The 27,741-nt window shown below is 36.5% G+C and overlaps 1 protein-coding gene and 2 long non-coding RNA genes across 3 annotated transcripts in view; 1 reads left to right on the top strand and 2 right to left on the bottom strand.

The window, feature by feature from the left end:
* The window catches only part of dhx57 (DEAH (Asp-Glu-Ala-Asp/His) box polypeptide 57), a 29,164-nt gene extending 16,381 nt beyond the window's left edge, over nt 1–12,783 (bottom strand). Inside the window, exons 1-10 of the mRNA XM_082154047.1 lie at nt 12,429–12,783; nt 10,200–10,406; nt 7,393–8,276; nt 7,108–7,301; nt 6,064–6,185; nt 5,766–5,964; nt 3,753–3,877; nt 3,542–3,675; nt 2,350–2,404; nt 2,020–2,237 (exon numbers count right to left, since the gene is read on the bottom strand). Coding sequence (XP_082010173.1) covers nt 2,020–2,237; nt 2,350–2,404; nt 3,542–3,675; nt 3,753–3,877; nt 5,766–5,964; nt 6,064–6,185; nt 7,108–7,301; nt 7,393–8,276; nt 10,200–10,406; nt 12,429–12,505 — 2,215 coding nt within the window. The 5' untranslated portion in view covers nt 12,506–12,783. The remainder of the gene's footprint in view (nt 1–2,019; nt 2,238–2,349; nt 2,405–3,541; nt 3,676–3,752; nt 3,878–5,765; nt 5,965–6,063; nt 6,186–7,107; nt 7,302–7,392; nt 8,277–10,199; nt 10,407–12,428) is intronic.
* The window catches only part of LOC309487047, a 188,968-nt gene that overhangs the window by 19,522 nt on the left and 141,705 nt on the right, over nt 1–27,741 (top strand). The window lies entirely within an intron of this gene.
* Nucleotides 18,566–23,048, bottom strand: LOC309486674. The gene is made up of 3 exons (XR_014201641.1): nt 22,707–23,048; nt 19,695–19,992; nt 18,566–19,156 (listed from the first exon to the last, which is right to left on the bottom strand). It is a non-coding gene; the product is annotated as an uncharacterized lncRNA (long non-coding RNA).

The following is a 27,741-nucleotide window of genomic DNA, read 5'->3' on the forward strand; positions in this document are numbered from 1 at the left end:
CACCATTATATATATATATATATATATATATATATATTATCATTTATACAGTAACAGTTGACTAACGTGCCTTCATAGTAAATCAAAGATACTATATATTGTTCGAACTTCTATGAAAATGATTGGACTGAAAGACTATCCCAGTATTCAGACTCTGTATGAGCAATGTACATTAAATGAAGCTAAAATGATTTTAAGTGACCCACCTCATGTACTCTACCCCTCTTATGAACTCTTACCGTCTGGAAGAAGGCATAGAACTCGCCGTTATAAACAGAACAGGTTTGAAAAACTCTTTTGTACCGGTATCAATTAGATTGTTAAACAGTGAATTAGCGACGTCTACCTATTCTTTTGTGTATGGTGTGTGTGAATATTTTGTGTAATTCTTTTATGAATCAGGTTTTAGCGAAATGCTGGCTATGGAGTCCATTGCAAATTTCCCTATCAGGGACAATAAAGTATATTTCATTTCATCAATCAAATAGCATAAAAGATAAATAAAACAAACAAAAGCCATAATCAGAAAAACAAAACAAAAACAAAAAAACGTGCAATATATTGCAACATTTAGTTGACATTAAAAGCAAGTCCAAAGAAGTTAGTATTCAGTAATGACTTTAAGACTGGTAAGAATGGTCCAGATCAAATTTGAAGGGGCAGGCAGTTCAACAGTTTAGGGCCCACAGTAGCGAAGGCACGATGTCCCCTTAGCTTTAGTCTGTACCGAGGATCTTTGTGTCCCTGATCTGAGAGCTCTAGAAGGATTATGTAAAACTAAAAATCAGAGAGATAGAACTTGGAAGAGTTACAGCAAGGTTATTCAAACACTTAAACGAATAAAATCAACCAGCAGCCAGTGAAGTAATGCTAAAATTGGAGTAACATGGTCATATTTGTAGAGACCTTTAAGAATCTTGCTGCAGCATTTTGGACTGTCTGGAGCTGTGCCAAGGTGGAGTTTAGAGCATAATACAAAGAGTTACAGTAGTCTAAACCAGATGATAGAAACATGAATCACATGAAAACACAAATTAAGGAAAGGCTTTACTTTGATCAGCAGACAGAGCTTGCTTATCAAGTTTCAAATCACTGTCTAGCAGTACACCCAGATTCTTGACACAAGTCTAAACTAAAGATGTGAGGTGATGTAATTGTGGATAAAGCATCAATCTACCATCGGGAGGACCAAAAAAGATGAACTTGGTTTTATTTTAATTTGACCGCCTAAGTGAGTGTACAGTCTTATTTAACCATGGCTCATTTTTCTCTTAAGGCATTTAGGTTTTAATGGTACAACAGAATCTAAAAAAAACTAAGACAGGCAGAACTAAAAAGAATAAAATGTTAATCCAAATCTATATTTAGGGCTCTCTAATAGTTCAGTGGTACTAATATCTTTATACATCTGAGAAAACTTAGCACAGTTTGATGTTCTCTGGTATTAAATTCTGTGTAGAGAGCTGGACTGTAAATAAATGGCAAAACAAAGTAATTTGCATTACTTATTTGAAAATTTAACTTTTGTAAATTTGTAAATTTAAAAGTAATGTGTTACTTTACTCATTACTTGAAAAAAGTAATCCAATTACGTAACTTACTTGTCATGCGCGCAACATTGTTTAAACCAAGTCTAGCATGTGGCCCTGTAAATGAGTAGGGCTGACATTGGGCGATGTCAAATGATTCCACATTTATTTTGATTACAAATCAGTACCACAGCAAACGTGAATATTAAAATCACCAATAATTAACAATTTAATGATAAGTCCATTCAAAAGTTCGGCAAACTCATCAATAAACTCCTTTGTAGATTTAGGAGGCCGATAAATTAGTACCACCACAACTGAATTCAATGCATTTTGTTGAAATAGTTGTAAGTCAAAACTAATGAGAGATTTGCATGCAACTGGAAACGGAAAATAAGGTAAAGAATTTTTACAGCACAAGGGTTATAAAAAAAGAAAAAGAAAAGAAAAAAAGAGGAAAAAACAAATAACAAAATTCAAGTGTACTTACTGGAATATCGAACAGTGAGCTCCTGTTGACCGAGCTGCTGATCAGGGATGGAGTCTTTGATCGAATCCTTTTTCATCAAGGAGGTAAAGGACCAGCCACAACCATCATCATCAAAGTCTTCAACAGGAGCCCGGCCCTTCCCAGCGGCGCCACCCTGACCGGGGGGACGATTCTGCTTTGAGGAGCGTCGGTATGGACTACCATCTTCAATTACATATCTTCACCACAAATAAACAAAACGTGTGTTTAAAGACTGTATTTTTATTATTGTGTGAAGAAGTATGTAGAAGAATAATCATAGACTAAGCAATATGTATTATATGTCAATACCTGGTCTTAGCGATGGCATCTTCAAGGAAGAACTGCTCCACTGGGAATGTGCGTCCTTTAGATAGGAAAGTCGATTTGAAAAAGCAAGTAAGAAATGTGTGATAGGTCACATCCTTATAAACTACAGAGTTTACATATTTTTAAAGGTGCACTAAGAATCTTTTTTAATGGTAAAAAAGTATGAATAACATGAATCATGAAAACATGATTTTTTTAGATTTTTTTTTACATTTACAACTTTCTTTGGTTTGTAATGTTGCTGTTTGTGCATAAAAAGTTCTGCAAAGTTACAAAGCACAAATTCCACTCCAAAGAGAGTTATTCTCTATATCAGTTGGCACTGTTTCTGAACTTTCTGAAACACCTCAACTGTAGTCTTGAATTTTCTTCTGGGAATGTACAGGTCACAATATTCCTCATTTAAATAATGCCCACCCAAGGCATGTGCAAATAACAGGGTGAGGCCTGGTTGAGTTGCGTTAGTAGTGTTTTGAACCTCACGGTTATGGTAAGGGTGTGACATTTCAAACTTGTTTGAAGCGGTTAAACAATGACAACACACTGGTCCAGCCCACCATTTAGAACACATTGAGCTTTTCAGAAGGAGTGGCTTCAAAATGACAGGAACTAACCAGGGGTGTGTTTCCCGTACAACAATGTAACTCGCTGCTTAACTACCATAGTACGATGCATCGTTGAAGAAACCAACTAGCTAATCACGACTTTTTCCCAAAACCGTACCGTCGCAAATTGGTAGTTCAACAACATTGGTTAATGACGTCACGTACGTGGTGGAGTAATAACTACTTTTACTGAATCTGTTTGAGATTGTTTTGCTATAAATTACGGACATGGCATCTGAGGACTATTTCTCATTTTTCTATGTTATTTCCAGATTCAATCATAGGCTCGTTCTTACGTACTAGAGCACGTTCGCACATGCACACTATTCGAAAACGACGCTTTAAATCTCTTGACAAACTAAAACATGTAAATGACATTTGTATGTATTCTAAATAAAAGATATAGATTGTACTGAATGTCAGCTTGCTTATTTGGCTCAAGATAAGGGTTTATTGAGTCCACATGTCATGCAAACAATAAACTAAGCTTCTAACCACAGGTCAGAAAGTATAATGTATGGTTTCTTTCTTTATCTATAATGGGAGCAGTACCAGTGTAATGGGAGTACCTGGTATATGGATGCTGGGGCAGTTGTTGAAGTACTGTGAGAAGAGCTCAGCATTCAGGGTTGCACTCATCATAATTATTTTCAGATCAGTCCTTTTTACAATCAGATCCTTCAGAACCAGCAACAGGAAGTCACTGCAAGACAGGAATCATTTTACTGTCACTCACATCATGTGAATGTGTTTGTACGTGCATATGTGCTTTCCACAGACCTTTCTTCTGTCCGTTCATGGACCTCATCCACGATCACATGTGTGATGCCACGGAGCTCAGAGTCACCTTCTAGCCTCCGCAAAAGGACACCGGTGGTGCAGAACATCAGCCTTGTGCTAGAGGACTGGATACAAGAAAACGTATACAATAACATTAGGAAGACCAGGAACTTTTTATAGAAATTAAAAATCCAGCAAGGATGTATTAAGCTGATCAAAAGTCAAGTCAAGTCACCTTTATTTATATAGCGCTTTTTACAATACAGATTGTATCAAAGCAGCTTCACAGTGATAACATGAAAATAATACAACAAAGTTTGTTACAACAAACAATAATACAACAAAGAAAATTGCGTCATCGTCCACCTGAAGTAAGGCAGATCAAAAATATTGTTGAATATTAAATGTCCCCAACTAAGCAAGCCAAAAGCAACAGTCGCAAGGTACCAAAACTCCATCAGGTGACAGAATGGAGGAAAAAAACCTTGGGAGAAACCAGGCTCAGTCGGGGGCCAGTTCTCCTCTGGCCAACGAGCGAAACAGTGTATGATTATGATTCAGGCAGCATTACAGGTCAGAAGTCAGATTGGATCAAAACATTCAGAATATTATCCAGTTCCATATGGCTGGAAGTCGTAGTCATCGCGCCGGTATGGAGACGAGTGACAGTAAAGTAATTTGCAATGTTACAAAGGATTTCTATTTTAAATAAATGCTGATCTTTTGAACTTGTTCATTAGAGAATCCTGAAGAAATTGTATTTCTGTTTTCAACATAAATAGGAAATGTTTCTTGGGCATATTAGAATGACTTCTGAAGGATCATGGGACACTGAAGACTAAAGTAATGGCTGCTATGTAAAGTAAATTTACATCAATTTTAAAATATATAAAAATAGAAAACAGTTATTTAGAATTTTAATAACATTTCACAATATTACAGTATTTAATTCTTTCAAAAACATTAAAGAATCTGATGGACCCCAAACTTTTGAATGGTAAATAGATTCATAAACAAAATATATTTTGAGATTTCAGCCTTTTTACTATCTACAATACACATCTTGGTATTTATGCATTTGCCTTGAATGATTTTATTCAATGAATGAAACCATAAAGTTATTGCAACCAATTTAATTGCAAGTGTTTAATGCAGGATCTAAAATATAGTAGAAAATACATTATTGACGTGTTCGCACTTTTTTTTTTGGTCCGGTTTTATTTAGTCCTGGTTCGCTTAGCGTTCACACTGTCATTTTTAACACCAAACTTAAAGATACAAATCAAACAAAAAACACGGCTTTTATGATGTATATTTTACGGTGGAACTTACCAAACTTTCAGAACAATGCTGTGTTCTGGGCTAAATGTGTTTGTTGTATGTGCGTACATTTGATGATATTTTTACCAGACGAGAACTCGTGAAGAGCTTATAAATGTGTTAAGGAGTCAAAACAGAACCAGGAATTCCTCCATTGCACACAAACGAAGATCTGCTGCAAGACGACGGCGGTTCCCACGCATGTACCGAAATGTAATGGCCAACATACAGTAGCTTCTAGGTAGGCCGTAAGTAGGCTTGAGCATTCTGTCCTTATTAGGGTCGCATCTTGTGACATCACGTCCTGTTTTGGTTATTTTAGATGTATTTGGGCCATGTCGCATTCATATTTCAGTCGAACCGCACCAGAGTTTGCATGGAAGTGGACCGAGACCCATGAAAAGGCTTATTTGGTGCTGCGTTCACACTTATTCAAATGAACTGCACTACAGAGCAATCGCACCAGAGTTCCTTTTAATTTAACCAAACCTGCCAAGTGTGAACACACCTAGTAATAATCAACAAATTAAATCACTTATTTGTGTGCATTTTCAAGCAATTATGGCAGCAGCAATTTAACAAATGATGATCAAATGACGAATAAAATCTTTAAAAATATATCGTAAATATTTTTGTATCACTCAGTCTCAAGTAGAACCAGTAAATGTGGTTGGTATGTAAAAATTGTGTTACCCTGACGGTCTCCAGCCGGATCTGGTAGCCTGTAGAGTGACCCAGGGCCTCTGCTCGTTCCTGGGCCACTCGGGTCGCCACAGTGATGGCAGAGATTCGGCGTGGCTGAGTGCACATAACGTTGGCCACTCTATCCGGCCGCCCAGTCTGGAGGAAATTATCCAGGATAAACTGAGGAATCTGAGTGGTTTTCCCGCACCTAAAGTTACATTAATTCAGACATGAAGAGATGTCAAGAACAACAAAGAAAAAGAAAAATTGGTCAACAGAATATCAATAACGCAGATCATAGTCCTACCCAGTCATCCCACTGATGACGAGAACCTGGTTCTTATCCAAACACTCCAGTATGACATCTTTCTTCTGCCATGCAGGAAGCTTCTGCCTCTGCTCCTGCATCGATGTATACCGCCTCGAAGACTGACGGAGAGAACACACACGGATCAGTTAACCCAAATGATGATACTGGAAAATTGATTTCAAACTTTCTTCTGTGTAACAGAAAATGTGATAATTTGAACAATACCCTTGATGTTCTCTTCCATATAATGGGGACAGGGTGTTGCAAGCTCCAAAATGACACAAAAAAAATCACTCCAAAAGTACTTTATAATGAGGTTTGGTCACAAGACACGGCGGAACCAGTGAAATTTGACATCATACCAGAAGCAATGTGTTAAAGGCAGCATATTGGATTTAAAACCTATTCTGAGTCCGAATTCGCATACTATCCATCCTAAATAGTATTTGAAATTAGAATTAGTGTGTCCCAAATCATGGTATGTTGAAATGAGTATACCAAAGATACCCAGATGGTCTCCTTTTTCTGGTTAGAATCTGAAGTGCAGATCCGTTCTCACTCTAACAGCTAATATTGCCCTCAACCCATTGCGTGTCGGACAAGAATTCGATAAGAACTAAAAAAAAACTTTAAAAAGGTGGTTGCTTTTGGGACTGGTTAAATGGGACTCCAGGGGTTGTCAGGGACATTACATGTCATCAACCCTCTCTTGCAAACTATTCAAACTCAAACTTTCCAACTTGTAGATTAAAGATTGAAAGAATTGTGTGAAGCTTAGTGGTTGTGAGACTGAAGTCATGCGACCATGGTGTAGTTTGTTTATAGCCAAACTTTTTCGCTTGTGCAAAATGTTTTAGGCTCCATATTTGTATTAATAAGTCAAGACTATCTTGATGAACAAAACGTGTAAGAATAATAAACTTGTGTTGGTCACAGAGCTTATTTTCTGCAATAATGACAGCGAATGACAGCCAAAAACATTCAGACCCAGCCAAGCCAATGAGGGCAGGGTATGTCTTGCCCAGTCGTGAGGTGTGTTACCTGTTTCCTCATGAACTCTCTGCAGAGTTTCTTGTTCTCTTGCTGTATTTGCTCAGTTTTGATCTCGGCCTTCTTCACCATCCTCTTCCTCAAGTTTACATAGCTTTCGTTTTCCACAGGGATACACTCCTCTACATCTTCATAATCGTCCTCGTCTTGTTCTTCATCAATATCCGCTCTTAGGAATGAAGCATCTAATTGAAAACACAGCGAGTACATTTTCATTTTTGGATGAAGTATGGTTACTTTTAATAATGACAAGTTTTGAGACGTCCAATCCCTCACCTTCCTTTTGATTCAGTCTGTGGTTTGTGGTCTCGGTGGTCTTGACTGAACGATCTCTAGTTGCTGAACCATTCGTAATGCTGTCTACGATGTTCCTACTGCTCCGATTCCTTGCCGGAGTGACAGTGGGTGGAGCCAGCACTGGGGGCGGAGCACTGTACTTGTGATGAGCAGCTGACAGCAGTTCTCTGACAGGTCCGTCCTCCTCCAGACAGGAAATGAGCGTGTAAACCACCGGCTCACCTTCCTGCGCAGCACTGAGTGACTGACCAAACAGGTACTCTGTGACACTGAGGCGGCCCGGCCCTGAGAGTGATTCATCTGTGCTACTGAAGGCCACGAGAGGAGGTTGAAAAGGATAAAAACTACTTGGTTGGAACCGAATCTCCAACTGGTAAACGGGAGCTTCTGTGCTGCTAAACCCTGGTTGACTTCCTTCACAAAAATCTCTGGAAGAGCTCGATTCATGAGTTTGGTGCTTGAAATTGCAGCGGTTGCCAAACTTACAACCAGCTCCCTTTAGGTAAAACTTGCAAATCTGACCGGACCCCGACTGCTTTTTACAATTCAGAGATTCTGAAATTTTCATCCGGCTAATATCCAACCATAGCAAATCAAGCTGAATAGTCCAAACACGACTGCTGATGCGCTCACAGAACCGCTCTCCGTAGATCGCGGTCAAAGCGAAGGCTTCTTCCTGTCGCAAAGCTACACATTCCTCCAGTGAAGGGAGGTCGGGCCTCTGGGGGCTGAGGGCGCTAGAGCCAAAACGCTCAGTGAACATCTGGGATAGGAGGTGCTCTAATGTCGCTCCAACCTCACCACGTCCACTTTCTTCTCCAGCCTGCAAAGCTCGTCTACTGCGCTCACGGTCAAACCCATACCTGAAACATGGGAATCCTGAGTTACTAATATATTGAGTGAACAATCAGATTTAGTAGTACTTATAAAAGTAATCTGTAAAAAAAAAAAAAAGTACACTACCATTCAGACATAATATATTTGCACGTTATGTTATATTACACTAACCCTCTGGAGCTCTTTAGTCATTTTTGACTGAAGATCTTTACTTTAAAAAAAAAAATTTTTACTTCATCGGTATGGTACGAAACTTGGTAAAGGTTTTGCCACTTGCTATGTGCACAAACACAAAGGTTAAGGTTAAATAGTCCTGAAAAAAGGAGTCACACTTGTGTTCCTCGCGGTCAAAAATGACCGCAATGGAAATGAATGGGAGACGAATTTCATTTAGAGAAAACCTTTGGGACTGCGGCCAAGAAAATCTAACTGACAGCTTTTTTTTTTTCTTTTTTTTTATATCAAGCTCAAATTTGGTACACAGCTTGATTAATGGCTTTCATTTTCTTGCAGTTTTAAAACGTGTTTTTGAAAAAATATATTTCAGATAGAAATTTGAAATAGTATTTCTGTGCATTTTTCATAAGAATAAACATAAAATTTTGTAACTTTAAGATTACTTTTTGAATCTTTTTGAAACTTCAGCAATAATCTGCCAAGTGTCGTCTTTGAAAAGAGACCAAACTTAGGTCTGTGTTTTAAAGCATTCAAGATTTAGCCTATGACAGTTTAAGTTGGAAATGTAACTTTCGGGTCTATGCTCAAAAAGTGAATAAATGGATTATACCTACAGCGTAAATATAATTTAGTACCATAAAATCCCCTAAAAACACAAATTATATAAAAATAAAAAAACATTATTGAACTAAAATATAGTGCATACATTTCATTAAAACAAAAATAGAAAAATATCTGTAATTTTTGACCGCCACGTTAAAGTGCACCAGATGGTTTAAAAAATACAAATAATTTTTTTTTAAAAGTTGTAATTTTTACAGGAAATAAACTGTAAAAATGCTCTAGTAAAAACCTTTTGACTAGTTAACTTTTGTACCTTACCAATATGGGGGGAAACATGGCTGCATTTTATGCGGGTTAACTGATAAATACCATACAATTTATAGTTATTGCAATTAAAACTATGAATTATTATATCATTTATGGTAATAAATAATATTAATTGATGGTAATAACAATAAAAAGACATTCCCAGATGCCCCCATGTGATATCACATATGATTACATTTTATATAAATTATTTAGTTTCTTCTCATTTGTATTATCAGTATTGTACATAAGGGTTTTTTTGGGTTACATTTTATGTTACTTTTTACACTTATTGCATAAAAACAATATACAGTGAAAAACTGTAAATGGTTTACCATTGCATGGTAATGTATGGTATGTAAAATGTATGGTTATTGCAAGTTAAAACTATGAATAACCATATAATTTATGGTATTTTTATATAAATAATTTAGGTTCTTCTCATTTTTGTTATCAGTAATGTACATTAGGGTGTTTTTTGTTACATTCGATGGTGTTTTGTCTTTGTTTGTATGACACTGTGCACTGTCTATACATGAGTATTGGCCATGTTTAATGGACAGGCCACTTACAATGAGCTCTAATTCATCATGTGGCTTCCAATTGTACCACCTGTATTATCAAGGTGGTTTTCAGTACATTTTAAGGTAAAAAGCAGATTTAGGTAGTTGATTGATGTATTAATGTTATATCAAATAATGAAATATATGGTTATAATTTGTATGATAGGCAGGCACCAATATGCCATCCCGTAATACCTCAAACAATATCTATGTATTTTTTTACAGTGAATTTCTGACAGCCACAGCTGCTGTTTGTACTGTAAATTTAACAGAAATTTTTTGTACAGTGTACCATTACTACAATAATCTTGAAATATTATGAGTGATGTCTGTTTGTACCTGCAAAGAGTGCCCAGAGCAAACAGGGAGATCACCGGGTCTGGCTTTGCTTTCTTCTCCTGGACCGAATCCTCCATCCAGTCCTCATTCTCTGCATATTCCACTCCATCATCATGGGTAACCCAGAACTGACCTTCGTCGCGATGGTCCAACTCATCATACTCTTCTTCCTTTTCCTCTTCCTCCTCACCACCTTCATAATCAGAGCTGTTATATGACAAAAATAGATTATTCAACATTGAACAACCAATGTAAACCAATATAAACTACTACTTAGATTGCAAAAGAGGGGTTTAGAAGTAAAAATCCCATTCATTTTCCAATTATATAAGGGTTCGGCTTTGGTGTGGTTTTATATAGTCAATACTTTGATGTATGTATAGATGCAAACTACAGATTCATAGTATATACAATAGGTACCTTTAGCATTTTTCACAGCCTTGGGTGACTTCATTAAAAGAGCAAGTTTGTTACAGAGAATTTGTCATTCAGACATATAAAGTTTACAAAATGATTGTAACATCGATAATTTCTTTCACATTCAATGTTCTTTTTAAAACAGTTTTGCAGAAAGTCTTTCCAAAATGTCTATACAATTTGACAATACAAAAACAAATGAGAATGACATCAAGACTTCTCAATAAGTACATCACTTGCAATGCTTCATGGGATGAGTAGTTCATTCCCTCATAAGAGAATATACTGTAAATACACAATCTACAGTACTGCTATTATTAATATCATATGCTATTATTACTGTGTAATGTTGTGATTCATCTTGAAGTTGGTTGGATTGGTTTGGTTTGTGTCTAACAGTTTTTTTTATTCGCTTTGGTTCTATTTTCACAAGTAAGGTGTACATTTTCAAAACTCTTTGTACAAAAATCCAAACTGATCACACTTGTAACACAGCTAGTCATTCTTTCAAAACCTGATCTCATGCTTTCATTACAGTAATACACATTTCAGTCCACATAATCATTGTTTCAAACACAAGATTATTGTAATATGTAATGAGAACATTTGGTTTAATCACAGAAACACAACAGTATGATCTTCTTTCAATTTAGTACTTTTAACAATCAGTTCATTCAACAGCAAACAATGCAAGATACATATTTCAAATCACAGTTGTTGCTGAATTAATTACAGTAATACAGGCTACAGTTGCCACATTAGAAAATATACGTGCATAACCTAACTTATGTAATTGAATTCATAATGTTTGTAATAGTATCTATCCAGTGTCTTATCAAAAGGTGTGATGAAGCACAGCCATGAGGTTCTGTGCTAACAGAGTTTGCTGGCAATGAATACAGTAAATTATTTTGACTATTTGACTGAATATACTGTAGTGGACCTTTACAGATGAAGGTTGAGTTACAGTAATGTAACTACCATGTCTCTACCATGTTTACAGTATCACATGGCATACATACATAATGTAAAATGCTGTATTTGATGCCGTCTGTCTCCCTTCTACTGATGCATCTCTGATCAATCTGATGTTTTACAGTCATTGACTGTTTCCTCTCCCTTATACTCTATTCTGTTTTACAGTATTTTCACAAATGGCAAATTTCTCTGCATCTTTCTTTCTCTCTCTCTCTCTCTCTCTCTCTCTCTCTCTCACACACACACACACACACATGCGTGTGCACACACTTTGAACATCATGGTGGTTATTATCTATAAATCACTTATGTAAAAATAATTCATTACATTTGGTTATCCATATCAGAAATTGCAAACAAGTTCTAAAGAAACTGTGTATTGAATCAATATCTATAGAAATCTATAGGTGTACCAAATGATTCATTGATTAACCATTAAGATCAGTTGGATTAAATAATAGACAAATGTATTAAACTGAACAAGAAGAGATGCAAATCAAAGGTTTGATAGTAAGAGCTTTATGAAAGGCAGCTACTGTGAATGAAACATTTATGTAGACGAAACACTTATTTTGTATTGTGAAAAGGATACTTTGTGATTTTGAGTAGGCTATTGTACTAACACAATTGAAAACATGATGAAATGTTTGAAAAAAGTGCACTTTTGATGATCTGTTGTGATATTAGCACTGTGAGTTTTGAAAATGTACACCTAACTTGTGAAAATAGTACCAAAGCGAATAAAAAAAAACTGTAAAACTAGTCATACTTGATACGTACAGAAACAAGGCCTCGGAAAAAGTGGATGCCTCTATAGAAACAAACACAAGTTCACCTGTTTGATGAGTGATAGTCCTGGTTCTGAAGTTCCCGCAGCAGTTCTTTGACCTGTAGTTTGTTCTCTGACGTCATGTGTATCTTCTGCAGGGGTAGTTGCACTTGCTCAGGTCTAAATCTGGATCTCTTCTCCTCCTCATCATCATGTCTTCTGGGCAGTCCCTGAGATCTTCCTCTGCTAGTTCCTCCGCTAGTTCCTCCATGAGCTCCACGAGCTCCACGAGCCCCACGGACACCTCCACCTCTTGAACCTCTAGATGAGGGAGGCTTGAATGACTGACTGGGACCAAAATCCAGACTGAAATCATCTCCATCATCCCAGCCTCCAGTGGCAGCTTTCCTGCTTCCACCACCTCCTCCTCCTCCTCCTCTTCCACCTCCACCTCCTCCACCACCTCCACCTCCACCACCTCCTCTTCCACCACCACCTCTTCCACCACCTCTGGGTTTATTGAACCGTCCTCCACCCCGGTTGGGTTTACTCCTCCTTCCACTCATAATTTCAGCTCCCTTTTAGTGTATTTCCTTTCAACTGAATCATACATGCGTCAGTACACGTATCCTGAAAAGCAACAATTGCTTCAGTAAACAAGCAAATATACTGATTTCACACATATAACTGTTACACACACAAACATATATTTGCTTAATTACATTTACCCGTTGACATTTTATTTGTAAAGATTACAAGCATAAACCGACCATTTAAGTGTGGAAACACAGTGACGTTGGTCAGACATTCAGGACGTACAGCTAGTTGTAACAGTTCCATATTACAGGGCTACCACATAATGTGAGTACAGTCAGTTAAAGAAAAAAAGTTATTTGACAATGAAAGCCAACTCACAAATCATTCCGATCATCTATATGATGTTTCGCGAATCTCTGGCTGTACATGTATAGGTACTTTAGCATCAATATGGAAATCCAGATTGAAACCTGCAGCAAGCCAAAGATCTTAAACAGGAAACATGCTACATTTTTCAAAATAAAAGTCTGGTTTTCCACAAAATAAAAGCTTCAGCTCTTTGGCGTTTTTATTACAAAATAGCCTTTCCTATAGTACTGAAAATAGCTTTAAGCTGTTGAATTTACGTGTATCACGATTGATAATGTTTAACCCATATGTGGCCAAATTTTTCTAAAAGGTTTCATGCATATAGTTGTGTTAATAGTGTCCTATGTGAACATGTTCTGCATTTATTTCCCCCAGGTTTTTTTTTTTTTTTTTTTTGAAAATCGTATTTGAATGTGCGGCAACTATAGTTGCCGATGGGCAAATTTGTTTTGTCTAATGTCAATGTCTACTGGTTAAGTGATTTTTTTATTTTATTTTTTATTTTTTTTTAACTGCATTTTCCAAAATATGGGCAAAAAATCTTACACTAAACCATGTCAAATTATCCATGTTATCCCCGTGAATGAAATTTAGAAATGTGGGTATTTTATAAGGTGAATTTTACATAAAAAAAAAACGTTTATATAATGTATATATATAATGTATATATATATATATATATATATACTTTTTTTATTTTATTTTATAAAAACCTATTTAAAAAAAAAAATTTATTTATATACATTTTGTGGAGTAAATGTGTCCAAATGTGGAGTAAAAACATTAATAAACTGAGTAAGATTACATTTGTTTAAAAAACAAAAGAATTATTTTGTTACAAAATTACATTTTGATGCCTGGGGTCTATGAGATATGTACTTACAAGGCATTTGCCCACCGGCAGCTATAGTTGCCATTTGGACTTTTGACTAAGATCTCTTGTAAGATTTGTTTTGTTTGGATGATTCTAGAAACCTTCATGATTATGTAGATATGTCAACAAAAAATACTTATTAGTAACATGAAAATGACCTTTCTTTGGGAGGGTTTGCCTTCGCCATGCTTCCTGGAAGTAGGGGTAGGAAGTTGACAGCCTCATGTGACAGGAAGGAAGTGAATACCAATTTTTTTTTCTTTTTTTTTTTTTTTCTTGAAATCCTTTATTTGGTTGTTTGCTTGCATGTCATTGAGACATAAAACATGGATAACATCTAGAAAAATACTTACAAAAGGAAAATGACAACTATACATGCGGCGGGCTTAAGGACATAATCAATCAATACAATAGGCTGCAATCAGTAGGTTCAGTGGTCTATTAAAATAATTTTACCGTATTACAAATGAGAACAGAGAATTCTGTATCTTGCTTAGGCCTAAATGCTAGCTTTCAGTGTCCCAACATACTGGCAAAGGAAAACACCGCGCTGCAGATGACTGCACTATTTGTAATGGTCCAATTACGAAAGATAGAGAGATTAAAAGCTCTGTCACAGAGAAGAGGTTGTTGAGTTAAATCTTTTCAGTCCAACAAATCCGGTGAATAGGTTGTGAGTCATTTAGCATTTCAGAGTATTCTGGGTGTTTGTTCTCTGAATTCTTAAGACATTTATAGTTAATTGACTTGACCCTCAGAACTAAGCAGTATAATTTAAGTAGACCTATTAAAGTTTCTCTTTTTTTCTAGAGTGTTTTTCTATTCTTTATTTAGGGATAGCCCATTCCAAAAGGAAAAAAGGTCTGTTTAACCAGAGGCAGCAACTCAGGAAGTATAAAGGCTGTAACACCTCAGTGCAAAATAAATAATAAAACTATTCTAACAGCTATAAAAGTGATGATGTATGTCTGAATATTGTTTGCTGTATTGCAAACACAATATTGTACACATGTGTTTATGTTTTCGAATCCAATAGTGGACTAACATCACGGTTACAGATCTAAATTTTCGTCAGTGTCACCAATAACTTTCTAACATGCCAGATTCTGTCACAAGGCTTGTAGTTATAGTGATATAGTAGTATTTTATGTGAGTTATAATTTTATTAAAGTATGAGATTTAGATTTACCATCTATTTTCTTCTAAAAGCTTTTGTATATTAAAGTTTCTATACTGAATAAAAACAGTGCGCAAAAATTATATGAATTTTCCTCAGATACAATACTTAAAATCCAAGGCATATCAGACCAAAAAGTAAGATGTATTAATATCAGCAGGTGCAGATATGGGACCCTCGCACAAATGTGGGGATTTTGGAACTGACTGACCCTGATAGCACACGTACATCACCGAGACGTCTATTTGATGTCTGCATTTACAAGATGTTTTGAGAGCGTTTGCTCATCTGCAAAATGTCTCCAAGACGCTTCTTGTCAGATTGTCACATCTGACAATTTAGAAATTGTCTTTAAGATGTTAATTACCTAGATAGAATTTATGCAAAAATGCTTTTTCGAAGATGTTTATCAAATGTTTGTTCACAACAGATGTTTTCCAGATTTAGTGATCCTTCACAGAAATCTTAGAGATTTACTTATACTGCCTGTCTTTTTTTTTTTCAAATAAGATTAGTGTCCTAGATGATGTGAAACCTGGATAAATTCATGTTCAGTCTGAGCGTACGGATGATTATGTTTTTATTATGATTTGTGAGTGCATTTCTCTGCTGAGAGGGAACAATTTTGGCTCTAAACAAGACTAAGATTTTGTGTGGACAGATGGGGGAGCTAGTTGACCATAGAAGGCTGATTGTAGTGGCCAGGCTGGGTTCATGGACTTACGAAAGATTTAAGTCCATCACTATGATGGATAGGACTTTTTTTTTTTTTTTTTGATGACTGTTGTCTTTAACAATTAGTTTCAGTTGGTGGGTAGCCACACTCATAACCACCCTCTGATTTTAGAGTTAATTACTTAAAATGCTATTTATCATCATGCAAAAAAACAAAACAAAAAACAGAAAGCACAACATTTTGTGTCAGGTTGTGAAAGGAATACCTTATAGATAGCCTACCCTTGTGAAAAAGATGTGTGCTTGCCTTGATTGTATTCAATGTGCACTCGTAGTGTACTTCAAATCTTAAAAGTAGGCCAAATATTTTAAAACTGTACTTAGTTGCAAACTATATATGTGTGTGTGTGTGTGTGTGTGTGTGTGTGTGTGTGTGTGTGTGTGTGTGTGTGTGTGTGTGTGTGTGTGTGTGTGTGTGTGTGTGTGTGTGTGTGTGTGTGGTCCTACTTATGTCGGTCAAAAAAAGCACACTTACTTAAGTAACATTTATTATAAATTGAATCAATAAACTATTAATTTAATTGCACTTCATTTGGACTTCATTTATTTTTTGCAACAGCATTAAGCACATTAGTTGAGAGTTTTTCTTTTAAAGTACATTATTTCCACAATAGGTACTCTTTTTAACTTCTTATTTAACTTGTCTTTCACAAGGGTATAGTCAAAAGCAAGATTAGGAATAAATAGATAGCGAGCTTGTGTCAGGATTGTGTGGGAATGCGTTGTAAATGATGACCACTCAACAGTGAGGATAGCAGAGGCGGTGAGTGTGGGTCGAGAGGCAAGGTCAAAAGTATAGATTGCGGAAGTGCTGATTCTGGAACGGAAGTCTTGGCTGATTTTATGTACGTCAGAAGAAAAGTAACAGAAAAGTGTGTGGAATGTCCAGAGGCCTTCAGTGGATTTTTATTTTATTTTATTTTTTTATTTCCTTCTTACTAAACATCTTTTTTTTTCTGTTTCTGTGTAGTGAAAGAAACAGGGCGGAGGGCGCTAGGACATCATGGAGGAACCAATGGAAAGGAGTGAACTTAGAACTTTCTGCTGAATATGATGGAGGATGGTGTGAGGAAGAGGGGGTGGTGAGTGAGAGTAACAGAGAGGGGATACTGTCCGTCTGTGTCTGTTCTTTAAACGGGACAACCGCTTATGTAACAACCACTAGACAAAATGGGAAGAGAGCCATTTTCTCATACATTTAGACAAATAGTGTAGTTTATTTTATCTATGTAGTTCTTTCTTTTCTCTTTGCAACTCCTTGAGCTATCTGTTTCATTTTCTTTCCTTGCGGATATCCTCCCTCTCTGTGGTCCTCTGTTTTTATACTGATAGAGTGTGACCTTTTGGCTTTCGTCACTTATATTTGGCCTCTTCCTGACACACAGGCCTGATCATTGGCGAAAAAAGACGTGTAGGCAAACTTATGTCATTTCTTTGTGTTGCTCAGTGAAAACTATTAGTGAATACACATAATTATGACTAATGTATTTTGTCAAACTTTGGACCTGACACACAGAATACAGAAAAACACAAATGGGAAACGTTTTTGTAACTTTTTAACTAAACTAAAGTAAAATGTATAGAATAAAATACACACACAACCATTTAAAAATTTGGGGTCAATAAGATTTTTTTTTAAATAAATTATACTTTTATTCAGCAATGATTTATTAAATTGATCAAAAGTGACAGCAAAAACATCCATAATGTTACCCAAAAAAATTTATATTTCAAATAAATGACTTTTGAACTTTATATTCATCAAAGAACCTTGCAATTTATTACAGTTTCCGCAAATATATTCCACAAAAAGTATCATGGTTCCCACAAAAACAGCACAACTGTTCTCCACATTAATTGGAAATGTTTCTCAAAGACCAAAATCAATAATGGCTTTATCATTACTGGAATAAATTACAATCACAACAACACAAAAATCACAATATTACTGTTTTTACTGTATTTTTGGATTAAATAAATGCAGTCTTGGTGAGCATTAGCGACTTAGAGATGGATGGATGGATGGATGGATGGATGGATGGATGGATGGATGGATGGATGGATGGATGGGAGGATGGATGGATGGATGGATGGATGGATGGATGGATGGATGGATGGATGGATGGATGGATGGATGGATGGATGGATGGATGGATGGATGGATGGATGGATGGATGGATGATGGATGGATGGATGGATGGATGGATGGATGGATGGATAGATAGATAGATAGATAGATAGATAGATAGATAGATAGATAGATAGATAGATAGATAGATGGATGGATGGATGGATGGATGGATGGATGGATGGATGGATGGACTGACAGATAGATAGAGAGATGGATGGATGGATGGATGGATGGATGGATGGATGGATGGATGGATGGATGGATGGATGGATGGATGGATGGATGGATGGATGATAGAACAATAGAACGATAGAACGATAGATAGATAGATAGATAGATAGATAGATAGATAGATAGATAGAACGATAGATGATAGATAGATAGATAGATAGATAGATAGATAGATAGATAGATAGATAGAGATAGATAGATAGATAGATAGATAGATAGATAGATAGATAGATAGATAGATAGATAGATAGATAGATAGATAGATAGATAGATAGTAATGCACCCCTGTAACAGAGAGGAAATTAATTGTGACATCATTGTAGACATTAATTAAAAGCCCAATGCTCCAACTGTGCTTCACCCCTCCACGCCATCATTAGAAGTAGCAATTAAATTACTGACGCCTCGCTTGTTTCAAACTGGAAAACTCTCAGAGGATACACTGCCTCTCATTGAGGATGAGGACAGAGCCGCCCACAGGCTGTCGGGTTTTCTGGGACACTAAGCACTGCGGGTCTGGGACAGTGTGGACTTGGCGGAGACAAGGTGATGCTGGGGGACATAAGACAATCCCATAAGCCCTCTGAAACACATCAGGGAGGATATAGCAATGCAGGATCAGCATTTATACAGAAGAGGATCCTGATTGGCTGTTAGCATGTGGTCACACAGCTGAGAGATGTTTACTGTAACAAGAGTCACTCTTGCACATGTCAAAGTCCAGCTGATTTAAACACATTCTGTTGACAAAAAAGAAGGTCAAGTTTGCTTAAACGAGAGAAATAGCATTGGAACATGAATAAATGTGAAGGTTTGAGTATTTCGTTGTTTTTGAATGTGATTTTGGCAACTATCCATCACTATTCTTGAGCAAACAGAACAGAGTGAAACGTGCAGTTGCTCTGAATCAAAGCTTTACCGTTTACTTATTTGAGGAAAGTAGGCCTATGCATTGCTGGGTTTTTTTAAGGTTCCTGTAAATCAAAACAGAAAAGCATGAACCGTATCAAATTCTTAGCTGTAAGTCAGTCACTTTGCAGAGGTTTATAGTCCAGGGGTCAGAAAGTAAAAGTTCTGCCATATGTTTATTCCACCCATGAACTCAGCCAATTTGATTTCACTAATAATCCTGGCTGAAAAACTGTGCTAAATAGCAAATCCAAATTAGAACAAAATACTAAGGAGGACTTTTACTTTCTGAACCTGGACTTTACTCCTCTGTCAGTTTGTTTGCAATAAATCGTTGCAGCATGTGGGCATCAAGGAGATCTATAATACCTGAAGCAAGTTGTCCGTTAGCATCCCGTTCATCTCAGTGGCAGCTGGTTGGCTGGACCGTCGAAGCACATCATTTGAAAGCTAAACCGCATGTGACTCACTTTAGAGCCGCACGTAAATGACTTTATGATGGTCCTGATTGGCTGATAGCTTCACAAGAACACACGCGGTCCTTCACTAGTGACTGTTTACCATGGATGCATGCCAAATCACAGGCTACTCTCGTTGTAGGAATGAGCATATTTCGCAATGTTCTAATCTATAGTATGAATGTGTGCTGTATGAATGTAATCCGGACCTGGTCCGTGTAACGCTTTGCAGTTCTTTGTTCAATTTGAAATTTAATAATCAGAGATGAGAAAACGGCCCCTTTTTTCGTTTTTTCGTTTTTTCAAAAAAACGAAAAAACGAGATTTCGGCTTGATTTTTCGTTTTTTGGTTCACAGGCAAAAAAACGAATAAATGACTTCAAAATTCGTTTTCCACATCTGGGCGGCCTGACACGCCCCCTTCCGCCGATTGGTCAAGCAAATCTGAGCATGTGACGTCATCAGTTGTCGCTCAGGTCTGTTCAACAAAATAATAGTCCTCTACTATGGCTACAGCAGTCAGAACTTTTCTTTTAGACGCTCCGTTTTGCCACGGGATGGTGATTGCAAATACTGTAATGCCAATCGGCTGAGGGTGGGTACCAATGATGGTGAAATACATTTTTACTGAAACTGTAATCATAGCCGCGACCCGTGGGCCGTGAGAATGAGACAGGTGATTGACAGGACAATAGCGGAGGCAATTAAAGGCGCAAGAGAACTTCTGTTAACAAAAACATAAATAAAAAAAGTGTTTAACCATTTCATGCATGAATTATGATAACCTCAGTCAGGATTTTTTTCCTATGTGTTTTATTGCTCTTAGGGCATGGAAAACAAGATTTTATTTTTGATTTTTGATTTTACAAATTTTTCAAAGAGATTTTCAGATGTCCACTTGAATGGAGAGCATGCGTTTATGGTTTAAACTGAAGAGATATTGTATTAAATATAATGCAATAATCAAACAGATAAAGTATGTGTATTTAACAAACTAATCAATTAAATTATATCAAATCATCTGAAAACTATAAAATATATACAAAAATATATAAATGCAAAATATTGCAAAGGCAATTGAACTCCATACGTTTTCTATGCAGTATCCTGACATTTCATCTCTTTTTGAACGTGCTGTCAATTTCCACCAAGAAGAGTTCCAAAATGCTTTGAAAATGTTAATTGATCCTGTTCGAGTTCATGCTTAATAGTTTGCCTTACTGTCCTCTGAATTAACACAAAGTAGTTATTAGTAAAAATGGGGGAAACTGGATCAAGTTCCTGTGGAATCAATAAATGTTCTTGATGGCATGCATTGTTTCTCGTTTTTATTGTTTGATTATACAGCCAGAACTGGACTTCTGTTTGGGTTCCACCAGTAAGTGGCATACCTTTACACACATACACACACACACACACACACATATATATAGCCTATATCATTTTTTTTCATGGTATAATTATGTAATCTGCTTATTGTGAGCCTAAATGAGTAAATTGGTATTCAATCATTATCAGGCTGACTTGCTTTTTTATATATTGAGAGTAGTGTTTCATGTTGTCACTTCACATTTAATGGCCGCTTAGAATGAAATTGCTATGCAAATTCACAGTGCCTCCTTTGAGCTGCATTAGTGTGTAATGTACATCTAAAAATGCAGGGTCAGATGCTGCTTCTGTGCCACCTATACTGCAAACCTGTGTGTTTGTTCATACAGAGTTAATCAGACAGCCTAAAGCCTTTTGTTGATTTATATTTTAAACAACAATTCGACATTTGCTCGCAATGTTTTTCTTTCAAAAAACCGTTTACAATTACAGTATACAACACACTTTAAGAAAAGTTTTTTTTCCATCACACTGTAAAGTGTTTTTAAATATTACATATAGATTACATATACCAAAGATTTTACATGTTAATTATAGGCCTACCATGGGAAGTAGGGGTGCTGAGCGTGGAGCATGAAGAAATATGGTTGGGGATGAAAGTTCACACAAACAAAACCAAATAGGCATACATATTACGTGTGCTTGTTTTTATTTATGCTGTATTATAAAATACCCATATTATAACAAATAAATAAAATATATTTGGAAATTGCCCTTTAAAACGAAGGCTCAGTTTGTGGTTCACGATTATTTGACTAAAAACAACAAAAACAATAAAACAAAGACAAAGTCACTTATATTAAACAGTTTTTTATTTATGTTTTTGTTAACAGAAGTTATCTTGCGCCTTTAATTGCCTTCGCTATTGTCCTGTCAATCATCTGTCTCATTCTCACGGGTCGCGGATTACAGTTTCAGTAAAAATGTATTTCACCATCATCGGTACCCCCCCTCAGCCGATTGGCATTACAGTATTTGCAATCACCATCCCGTGGCAAAACGGAGCGTCTAAAAGAAAAGTTCTGACTGCTGATCTGAACATTGGTCAGTGAGCCTCTCCCGCTCGGCGCTGTCAAGCGCAGCTTCACCACACACTGCTAAATAAAACAGGCTGGTGGCAGACTAATAATTAATATTTCTGATGTAAAGATTTCTGTGAAACGTGTAATGTTGCACAGAAGAAAGCCCAATAGGACCTGACCTGCCCTGTACAGTTTAAGAATCTGTAGCCATAGTAGAGGACTATTATTTTGTTGAACAGACCTGAGCGACAACTGATGACGTCACATGCTCAGATTTGCTTGACCAATCGGCGGAAGGGGGCGTGTCAGGCCGCCCAGATGTGGAAAACGAATTTTGAAGTCATTTATTCGTTTTTTTGCCTGTGAACCAAAAAAACGAAAAATCAAGCCGAAATCTCGTTTTTTCGTTTTTTTGAAAAAACGAAAAAACGAATAAAGGGGCCGTTTTCTCATTTCTGATTATTAAATTTCAAATTGAACAAAGAACTGCAAAGCGTTACACGGACCCGGACGTACTACATTCAGCATGTTGTCATGTTAACAAGATCAAGTGTCCATCGTATGCACACTTCAGAATCTCGCCGCAAGTAGTAGGTCATCCGGGCCTTTTTCGCCTATACTCTTTTATGAATATTGTATATTTGTACATACTACGCTTTTCACATGTTTTTCGGCTACTAAGTATACGATTTCAGATGCAGCCCTTGAGTAATTCAAGGGTATATTCATGTTCATGACCTTTAACCTGGGAAATGCAAAGAGGACATCACTGATAGTTGTTAGTGACCACAGAGGTTTATTTCTTCATAATACAGCCGAAATTATGCTGGGGTTAGAAATAATAGACCAGTGTTTCCCAACCTTTTTTCAGTCAAGGCACCCTTTGAAAATAAAAAAAAATAAAAATTTGTGGCACCCTACGCTAGTGTTGTCACGATACTACTTTGATACGATACCTTGAAATGTATCAATTTTCAAAGGGAAGAATATAGGCCTATACTGTCATTAACATTGTCTATTTTTTTCATCACTTTACATGATGACATATGTAATTAAGGCTTTTATTCATAAATAAACATTGCTCAATTACCATTGCTAATCTCACCTAAATGTTTGCTAACTCTGTGTATTTGTGTTTGTATATTTTTTGTGAATGAACTGACGTCTTCAATGATTTTTTTTTTTTTGATTTTTTTACATTAATTATCACCATTCAACACTACAGTATAATTTAAAGCTATCAAGTTTAACATTTATTAGGCTCAAAAAAATATAACAACTTTTAATTTAAGTGAACTTAAAATAAGCCCATAATAAATGTAATATTTACCTGTGCCCTTCCTGGTACGGAAATACACAGAAATTGAATAAAGTTATCAAACACTTCAATTTGATACAGTCTTCAATGCATAAATGATAAATTAAATTAGATTAATCCTTATTAAAGCTACAAGCGTTCTTTAGTCAAGAGCAATGAGTAATTTTCTCTGTTACCTGTGTTCTTTGATTCTGCTTTCACTGTTGTTTTTGTGTGCGTTATTTGTTGTTATCAGAGACATCCGACGATCTGAGATTGATGGTACATAATGATTCTTTTTTGTTTTTATTTAATTTTATATATACAGTACTGTGCAAAAGTCTTAGGCATGTTAATACCCCCCCCCCCCCCCCCCCCTCCTCCTCCTCCCATTTTTTTTAAACATTTACATTTCCAAACATTGTTTTTGCCATTAATTGTAATAATCCAGTGAGATTTCTGTATGCACAGGGAATCTGACAACAGCCGGTATGATCCGATCTCACCATCATCGAGTCCGTCTGTGATTACATGAAGAAACAGAAAAAACTGAGACAGACTAAATCCAGAAGAACTGCGGGAACGTCTCTGAGATGCTTGAAGAAACATTATTATTATCAGGGTTATAATAATATTATCATATTATTATCATTATTTATGGGGTTATTATCCGTAAATAATATGGGTTTATTATTTACTAAAGGGTTATTATAATTTACTAAAGCTAAAATTATTCATTGAAGCAAAGCTGATATAAAATAAAATGTAACTTCTTGATGAAAAACTTGATGAAATGTTGAATTGGTTTTAAGTTGAAGCACTAAACTGACTGGAATTAATTAAAAAGATAAACGGAACTAAAAAGAAATGAAACCTAAACAGTATATTTAAAAAATAACCTAATACTAACAAAAATGACAAAAACATATATCAAAATTATTACAAAAAATGAACTGAAATAAAATGAAATCTGAAAACATAAAATAAAAGTAAATTCAAATGATTAAAAATACCCCACAATAATAGTATATAAATGATGCTAAAATAACACTTGGGTGTTTAAGTGTCCCCAAAGCAGATAGTGCCAGTTTAATCTAGTGTTTATTTTTCCCATCACGACATCATAGAGAAACTATTGTGTACTCCTTCCGTCTCCTGTACTGCTTTCCCATAATTTTCCCACTACACTTCCCATAACACATTGCCATGACTCATTATGGTCTCATTCATTCCACCTGAGTGTGATTTCACGACAACAGCGTTTTGGGTGCCTGAAAATGCAAACTTTTGAAAACGGTCTCCTTGTAAACAGCAAAAACGTGAATCTCTGAAAACGATGACGTCATGCACATACGTATAATAATAATAATAATAATAATAATTTGTTACATTTATATAGCGCTTTTTCTGAGACCTCAAAGCGCTTTACATAGAAGGGGGGAATCTCCTCAACCACCACCAATGTGCAGCATCCACTTGGATGATTGGCAGCCATATTGCGCCAGAACACTCACAACACACCAGCTTACTGGTGGAGAGGAGACAGAGCGATGAAGCCAATCAGTATATGGGGATGATTAGGAGGCTATGATAGACAGAGGCCAAGGGGCAAATTTGGCCAGGATGCCGGGGTTACACCCCTACTCTTTTTCGAAGGAGTTTTTTAATTGGGATTTTTAATGACCACAGAGAGTCAGGACCTCGGTTTAACGTCTCAAGGACGAAGGACGGTGCTCTTTTGGCAGTATAGTGTCCCCGTCACTATACTGGGGCGTTAGGACCCACACAGACCACAGGGTGAGCACCCCCTGCTGGCCTCACTAACACCTCTTCCAGCAGCAACCTGTTTTTTCCCAGGAGGTCTCCCATCCAGGTACTAACCAGGCTCAGCCCTGCTTACCAGGTACTGCAACCAGTCTCGGGCTACAGGGTGATATGGCTGCTGGGATATGTATTATGTGTTCAATCTATAGTGAATCTAATGGCCTGGCAGCAGAATACAGAATACAGTCTCTCAAAGGAAAAACTTCTCAGTTTTAAGCATATCGTTGTCTTGTAAACACCCTAAGCTCAGTGTTTTCACTCACTCATTGCGAAGTCTTGTATGTTATAACACTGCGTTTCTGAACATTATCCTGGTTTCCTGTGTCTTGCCCTTTTTTTGCCCCTCTTGTTTCTCCCCTTTTTTTTCTCATTTGAATTGTTTGCCTGAGTGTTTTGACTTATTGCCTGTTCTGGATTGCCCTAATAAACCTACATTTGGATCCTCAATCCAAGTCTCGGAGCAGTATGTAACACGTGGGTTCAACAACAGAGAAAATGGCCAATTTAGATTGTTTAAATCTATACAAAACATTTTGTCCAAGCTACTTAAGAGCGCTGAGTTTAGTGCAGGAACTATTTGCACAATTATATTTGTGGTTTTAGCAATTCTTTCACTGCCACATTTGGTAGAACAGGGCAGAAGTTAAGGACAAGTGCAGTAGGTACATCGGTCTATATAAATCCAAACCCATTATGATGCATTACAAATGAGCTCAGGGAATTCAGCATCTTGCTTAAGATAATTATCAGTGTCCTAACATGCTGGCAAACACCACTAACATCACTCCAGATGACTGCACTATTTGTAATGGTCCAATTACACAAGATAGAGAGTTTACTAAAAGCTCTTTCATAGTGGAGAGGTTTTTGAGTTCACATATGAAGTCTTTTCAGTCCAACAAATCTAGTGAATTATTTTTGAGTCATTTGACATTTCTGGGTATTCTGAGGTGGGTTTTTTAACCTTCTCAGAACAGAAAAAAAAAAAATGCTTGTAAAGAGAAATAGACAGTCCCCCCACTAAACTCATTCAATACCATTGGTTGAGCTAATGTGTCTGGATGTTTAAACAATAAGAGCAAGCTTTAAAACTTAATTTTTGCTGTTATTTTGGAGTTTTGTAAACATTATTCATTTTAAGAAATTGAAGATTTAAAGTTTAAAGATGCCAATGTACTTGCATTGAAGAAAATTCTCCAAAATGCTTTTTTATCATTCACTTTCATTAGATTGAAAGAGTAACTATCGTTTTCTTTGAAAATTCACATTTAATGATCCACAGAAGATCAGTCATATGCATTCGAAATAGCATGAGGATGTGTAAATAATGTTAGAATATTCATTTTGAGGTGAATTAATTAACCCTTTAATTTAGAAATTAACACATTGTTACCCAACAAAACCTTTTTTTTTTTTTACAGTGTATTTATTTATCTATCAAAGCTATGATGATATGAAACATGCTTTGTATAATTGTGAAGTACACTAAGGTGAAGTGACTGGAAATGTTTCTGTGGTTGGGTGTGTGCGTGTGGAAATTACCATTATTATTTTTAAAAGGATTATTTCTCAGCCAATTGTGCAATACTATTGGTAGCCACTGTTTTGGACCATTAAAGAAAGAGGAAGCCCTATGGTCTGAATTGGCAGACCCTCCTATTTTCCTGCACTTTGTTTTCTTGTGCACTATAAGGATCAGACATCTTTGAATCAACTGATCCAAAAATGAAATCTTTGTAGTTGGGGAAAGAGTGGAAGTCTGGCTTTCGTAAGGAGTCTAGTCCTGTGTCCATGGGAAGGAAGAAACACACAAAGCCTCCAGGAGGGGATTGTTATGATTGAGATGCATGCGTTTGCCCCTGAGGGGGGTGAAGTTTGGGCTCGCGTCAGTGCTTTAAACAGTGGCACTGCCGAAATGGTCCACATGATAAAATGACCCTAGGGAAGACGCAGAGGAAGAGAAGTCTCTCATTGCTAAACTGTTTTGCTTATTTTCTATAATTTCTCCCAGTGTTTTTCTTTTTCTTTCCTTTTTTTCTGTGATTGCTTCCAGAATAAATAATGATTAATCATGGGTTCATTCTTATTACGGTGTGTTTGTCCCTTACTGAAGCCAGATAAGAGCCTCAGCTGCTCAACGCTGCTCTTCACAAAGCCTGATATGCACTGTTTCTCCCAAAAATACCACTAACACCAAACCAAAGGTCAATCTTATACTTACCAAATATATTTACAATGTTTTTTATTGGAGATGTGTTGGACATCAACTCATCTCTCCTCACAGGAATCTCCACTGCATTGAAGCAGGCTCAAGTAACCAAAAACCTATACATTAAAGCTACAATACGTATTTTTTTTCCACCGTTAGGGGTCGCTAACCTCTTACAATAACAAAGGCGTATATTGATGACGCAGTGAATAAGCGG

This window comes from Leuciscus leuciscus (assembly GCF_965113295.1).
Source record: "Leuciscus leuciscus genome assembly, chromosome: 22".
Classification (NCBI taxonomy): Eukaryota; Metazoa; Chordata; class Actinopteri; order Cypriniformes; family Leuciscidae; genus Leuciscus; species Leuciscus leuciscus.